Source organism: Myotis brandtii, unplaced genomic scaffold, assembly GCF_000412655.1.
Source record: "Myotis brandtii unplaced genomic scaffold, ASM41265v1 scaffold693, whole genome shotgun sequence".
Lineage (NCBI taxonomy): Eukaryota > Metazoa > Chordata > Mammalia > Chiroptera > Vespertilionidae > Myotis > Myotis brandtii.
In genome coordinates this window covers 2,339,046-2,344,951 of record NW_005370710.1, presented here as the reverse complement: position 1 = coordinate 2,344,951, position 5,906 = coordinate 2,339,046, and the positions used below count along the sequence as shown (strand labels likewise).

The 5,906-nt window shown below is 64.0% G+C and overlaps 1 protein-coding gene across 1 annotated transcript in view; it reads right to left on the bottom strand.

The window, feature by feature from the left end:
• Positions 1 to 125, bottom strand: part of PCBP4 (poly(rC) binding protein 4) — a 3,702-nt gene extending 3,577 nt beyond the window's left edge. Inside the window, exon 1 of the mRNA XM_014529743.1 lies at positions 3 to 125. Coding sequence (XP_014385229.1) covers positions 3 to 61 — 59 coding nt within the window. The 5' untranslated portion in view covers positions 62 to 125. The remainder of the gene's footprint in view (positions 1 to 2) is intronic.
• Between the last annotated feature and the right edge of the window lie 5,781 nt (positions 126 to 5,906).

Sequence of the window (5,906 nt, the reverse complement as noted above, 5' to 3'; positions counted from 1 at the left end):
GCAGAGTGAGGGTGATGCTGAGCTCCGGCTCCTCCTCCAGCCCCGCGTCTGAGCTGCTCATCCTGTCAGGCGGGGCTGGGGCCACAGCGGCCTGGGGGTGCGTCCACGCTGCGGCCTGGCCGGCTCTGGCAGGGGCAGTGACAGAGGGTGAGACAGCAGCTCAGCTCTTTCGGGCCCCCTGCCCTTGCATGGGGACCCCAGAGCTGGGCTCACCAAACTCCCCGAGAAGAGATGACAGGGACCCTGAGTCTCAAATGTCCCACTGACTGGGGTGCTTGTGGGCAACTCACGAGCCGGGCAACCCTGGACAGCTTGCTCACCCCATCTGAGCCCCGGAGTCCCCACTGGAAGAAGGAAGGGGAAGCCAAGTCCTACCCCCAAAGAGTTATGAGAATTAAAAGGAGCCAAGCACAGTCCCCATGAGTAGCCTCCCCCCCGCCCTCAAACGTCGGAAGAAAGCATGAACTGGGGGGCCTCTAGGGTCCTGAGGAAGGGAGCCCCTCCCTGGCCTCCTGGAGGAGGGGACCCTGTGGGTTGCCTGGGACAGCCACGGGGAGCCATGGGCGGTCTCGGAAGGGGAGTGGACGTGAAGATAGCAAGGCTCTGAGGGGCCCTCTTGCCCCTGCCTGGCAAAGGCTTGGGGAAGGGGATGGGAGCCCCCCAGACGCTGCTCCTACCCCCTTAGCTCCCTGAAGCAGAGGCGCCCTGCAGGCAGCTGAGCAGGGTCCACTCAGTCCTGGGGAGTGGGGGTGTCGGGGGCTCAGCAGTGGTTTCCCAAGCCCTCTCCCACGTGCTGAGGAGGTCAGTGTCCGGGCTGGCCACCTTCCCAGCCGGGAGCCCTTTCTACGGTACCAGAAACTAGTCACGTGGGACCCATGCCTGCAGAGGGTCTGCAACCTCTCTGGGTCCTCACCCATAGAACGGAGGGAATGCTCCCCCCGGGGCTGGGTGATGGGTAGGAGAGGGACTCGGGGGGCTGGGGAATGTCAAGTTTGGAAACTGATGGAGAAAGGGGAGCTGGGATTAGCTGCCGGGATTAGCCGGTCGCCAGCCCTCCCCACTGGACCCCTTGGCAAGCCCTGATTTAATCCTGAGCCTTAATCCTGCCTGGAAATCCCTCTCCCCCAGCGGCTGTCTCCAGCCAAGCTCAGCCTGATGGGAGCTCACGGGGACCAGCCCCGAGGAGGGTCACAGGGCGCGGGACCAACTGGTGCCAAGTCTGAGCCAAGACGGAGCCCTAACCCTGCAAATCCCTCCTGCCCGGGAGGGCATGGGGCAAAGGGGGTCCCAGCCTGGAGCGCTCCAGCCCCCACCCTGTCCTGATGTAGGGGTCAAGGGCATGGAGTAGGAAGGGGGCTCCCTGGCTTTCTCATGAAGCCTGAACAAGCCACTGCATGGCATCAGGCCTGTTTCACCTGTACAATGGGGGTGACCCTGTCCCCCCAAGCACCCTGTAACTGTTGCCGCCCCACGACCTGCTCCTCCCTCCATTCCCATTTTGCCCATAGATTCTCCAGAGGTTAGAGGTCAACTGTGGACGCAGGGACAGTGCCCCGTGGACATCCTGGCCAGCCTCGCGCTGGCTGCCCTTGCTAGCATTCCTCCGGCCGCCTGCACTTCCCCCACAAAGCGCTTGGGGTGACGCTGGTCTCTGCTTCTGGGGACAGCCAAGCCCGGGAGTCCCTTAGAGCAGGCGCCACGGCTGCCGCCTTCTCATGTCCCCAGAGCTCAGGCCAGGGACAGGCCACAGGCCGGAGAAGGTGTTCAGAACATGCTGGTCAGCTGGACAGATGACTTCCCCGAGCAGCAAGGGAGCCTGTTGCCTGCAGAGGGTCTGTAACCTGCCCAAGGTCACAGAGCGGGCACGGTGGGACTAGCCCCGTGGGGCCGGGTGGTCCTGCTGCCCGCGGGGCTGTCACGGGTCCGGGCTGAGTGTGAGTCCTGGTCCGAGGGGGGGGCTCTTCCAAGGTGGGGCGTGGCCTCTGAGACTCCTGCCTGGCTCGCAGATGAGGGTCGTGTTTAGAAAGGACTGACAACTTGTCTAGAGCCATGGTCTTAGGCTTCAGAATCTCCTGAGGCTCAGGAACCCCTGTGGGGTGGTAACCATGGAGACCCGACAGGTCCTCAGACCATCTCCACCTCATCTCTTGGGGGCCTCGAACCCAGAAACACGGGGGTCAGAGGGCTGCAATGGAGCCAGAACTGGGCTCCTGCCCTGAAACGACAAGGTCTGCATGGAGTCCCACCACCCCAAATCCGGTGGGTGACCTTGGCCAGGCCTCCACCTGGCCAGGACCTGCTTACCCACCTGGCTGTGTGTGTGTGTGTGTGTGTGTATGTGTGTTGCTGGTCTCTCTGTCCTTGCTGTTCTGAGGGACCCTTAAGGTCTGCCCTGTCTTAGGAGAGAACAAGGGGTCCCGACAGAGGCCGCCCAAATCACTCTCCCAGGAACCCTAAGGACAGCGGCCCCACTAGGCACACACTGGCCTCTGCCTCCTGGGGCTCTAGGGCAGGGGTCCTCAAACTACGGCCCGTGGGCCACATGCAAATACAAATATAGTATTTGTTCCCGTTTTGTTTTTTTACTTCAAAATAAGATATGTGCAGTGTGCATAGGAATCTGTTCATAGTTTTTTTTTTTAAACTATAGTCCGGCCCTCCAACGGTCTGAGGGACAGTGAACTGGCCCCCTGTTTAAAAAGTTTGAGGACCCCTGCTCTAGGGAGTCATTGCTGCTCCAGCCTGGTGAGCCTGGGTCCCTGCTGGGCCACCCACATGGTAGCCACACCTCATGCCACACTGACCTCCAGCTCACCTCTGGGGGCGCCAGGCCCCTCCCGTCAGCAGCCTCCCTGGCAGAGCCCAGCCTGCTTAGGCCAGCTCTGACCTCCGGTTCCCTCCTGCTCCCCGGCCCCCTCCCCAGTCCCCGCGCCCACTCCTGTCCCTGGCTTCCTGCCACTCAGGCTGGAGGGGGCTGCGGGGGGGAGGTGACAGCTGTGTAAGCGATGGTGGCTGCCCCTTCCTGCCCCTCCCCCCCAGCTGTCTCTCTCTCATGACAGCTGCCCAATCAAAGGGCTGGGGGCTTAGCCAGCTCCCCCCACAGGCAGGGATCAAGTGTCCACCCTGGCTTTGTTCTGGAGCAAGAACAATCCTGGGGAGGCGAGGGCTCCTGGGGCCAGGCAGCTCCGCGGACCGGCCCACCCCTTGGGGGATTCCCTGGGCTCTGCTGGCCAGAGCATCTGGACCAAGTAGGGCTTGTAGGCCCACCTGGGCGGGGGAGAGAGGGGTCCAGTCTCCAAGTTCATCCCCCAGCCTCCCCGCAGCACCTTCAGCGCCTAACCTAGCAACCTCCTCCACCTACTCCCACAGCAGCCATGGCGGCCACGCCCAGTGGTGCTGGGGAATGCGTGGGGATCAGGCGGAGCAGGGCGCGGCCGGGGGCTGGACACTGGACCTGGGGCACGGCGGGATTCTGACTCCCCTGCCCTTGGCCTTCTCCGCTCACCATTCCTGATGAGCCAGGCCTCCACAGGACTGCCCCAGCATCCTCACACCCCTCGCACGGCCTTTCCGCCTCCCAGGATGGCCACTCATACCCACTTCTCAGGAGAGCCGGGGAGGAGGGGCCTGCAGGGGAGCGGCCTGGGTCTACCAGGGCTGTCTGGGACGCTCAGTGCCAGGCAGAGAAGGGAGGCTCAGACAACCTGGCTGGGCCAGGAATGCGACAGCCTCCTCAGAGCATCCGTAGGCACCCCCTGCCCCCTTCCCCAGGAGTCCACACGGCCAAGGGAAAACGAGGCAGGCCCAGGTCGGGACTGGGCTCCAGCAGAGAGGGCAGTTTCGTGGTACAGCCCCACCCACTGGTACCCATCCCCTCACTGTCTCACCCAAATTGAGGAAGATCTCTAGCTTCCGTTCTCCATCATGGGGCCTGGCTCATTCTGATGCTCAATAGCCATCTTTGGCTCCCCAGTGCCCGAGGCTGATCTCCATAGACAGGCACTCAAGGGCCTTCTCGATCGGGCCCCTGCCAACTTCTCTCGTCTCATCTCCATCCCATCCCCCACGCACCCGGCTGCAAAACACACCCAGCACCTCCCGGCCTCTGGGCCTCTGCCCAGGTTGATCCCGGCTTGAAATGCCCGTCCTCCCCGCTGTCAAAAGCCACCTCGCCTGTGAAGCTCTCCCCATCCAAGTCAGATAGAATCACTCAGGGCTCTGGGCCCCCAAAGGTATGCCTGCAACTCAAGGGAGCCCCCATTGGGCATTCCCGAACCAGTCTTTCCACAACACGGAGGCTCCCGGAGAGCAGGAGCCAGGACCGGGCTGAGTGTGCAGGGGAAAGACGGCTCGCAGGGCCTGGGCATCAGGGACCAGAGATGGGGGCTCGGGGTCCCAGGGGAGCAGTGAGGATGGGGAGAGAAGACCCGGGGACGAGTCACCTGAGAGCCAGGACAGACCCGACGAGATGCCCAGGCCTCATTCCTCAGCAGCCCAGGCCCTGTCCCTGTCCCTGCTGTTTCTCGGGGTCTGGGGGCCCCCGGGCATGTCACTGGGTTAGGGGACTTGCCCTGGGCTTTGAGGCTTCTGGGGGCACAAAGTGGGTTTCCCCAGGGGCAGTGGGGCTGGAAGAACAGCTGGGTGTGGCGCAGGTTTCACCACGCCAGGCTGGGCCCGTCACAGCTGGAAGGGCCTCACCAGAGAGGAACCTGAGGCCCAGAGAGGAAGGGGCAGGTTTGTGAGGCTGCATGAGAGGCAACTGGCAGAGCTGGGAGGAGCTCAGGGTGCCCGTGTAGCTCAGATCCCTTTTCCCAAGAAGTCTGGGCCCGTGCAATGGTGATGGAGGCTGGAGGGGGGCAGTGATGGGAGTAGGAAGGGTGGACAGCGCTTGTCTGGGGACACAGGGTGGGGCACAGCAAGCCTCCCTGTGGCCTGGGCCTGCCAGGGTGTGTGGGCCGCCTGCTCCCAGCCCCCCGCCCTGAGCATGTGAGGAGAACAATCCCCTTGTGTTTGGGCAGCCTGGGCCTGCATGCTGATGAAGGCTGGGGGTGGGGGCTGGGATGGGGGTGCCTTGGAGGTTGAGAGGGTTCCAGGACCTTCAGATGGGAAAAGCATCGGGTCCCAGGTGCTGGCTCTGAGACAAAGAGGGTCACCCCAAGAAACAGTGAGGGCTGGAGTTGAGGCTTCCGCTCCTAGGGAGTCCTGGGCTCTTTGTGGGGAATGAGGCCCCGGGGGACACAGGCCCTGTTGGTCCAGCAGGAAGGTGAGCATCCTGGGCCGGTGGGGACCCGCAGGGAAGGCAACCGGCCCTGGGCGCATCCCTCCAGTCCCACTCCCCAGGGGGCAGGGCCGGGTGGGGCACTGGGTGCCACAGGTCTCAAGATGGCGGGCCTGGGACAGGGGAGCGAGGAGGCGGTCACCTCCCTCCTGACCAGGCGGGCACCAGGGCCAGGCTGGCGTGAGCGGCCAAAGCCCCCCAGCCCCAAGGACTCCAGCCAAGAAGCTAGGTCCGAGCTGAGGGGCTGAAGAGCCACGGGCACCAGGGACCCCTGGGAGCCCCCACTGTCACCTCCACACCCTCCGAGCCTGGAGGCCTGCGTGGGGCCCCATGGAAGACTGCAGAATAGGAAGGGGTGTGTACTGGGCCAGGAACCGCAGGGAACGGCAGGTGGGGACAAGGATGGGCAGAACCCGAACCCAGGGCAGGTCCAAAGGACGGAAACAGCAGGTGGGATGAGGCCTCCAATCTGGGGTCTCGGGTCCAGGAAGCTCCTCCCTGGTGCTGGGGGCCCCTCCAGCAGACCAGCGCCCCCCATCTGTGCAGGCCTGGGCCCGCGTGCGGCAGGGAACGTGTTCCTTGCAGCCTCCCAGGCCCCCAAACCCAGGACCCCGGCTGGTGGGTTCTG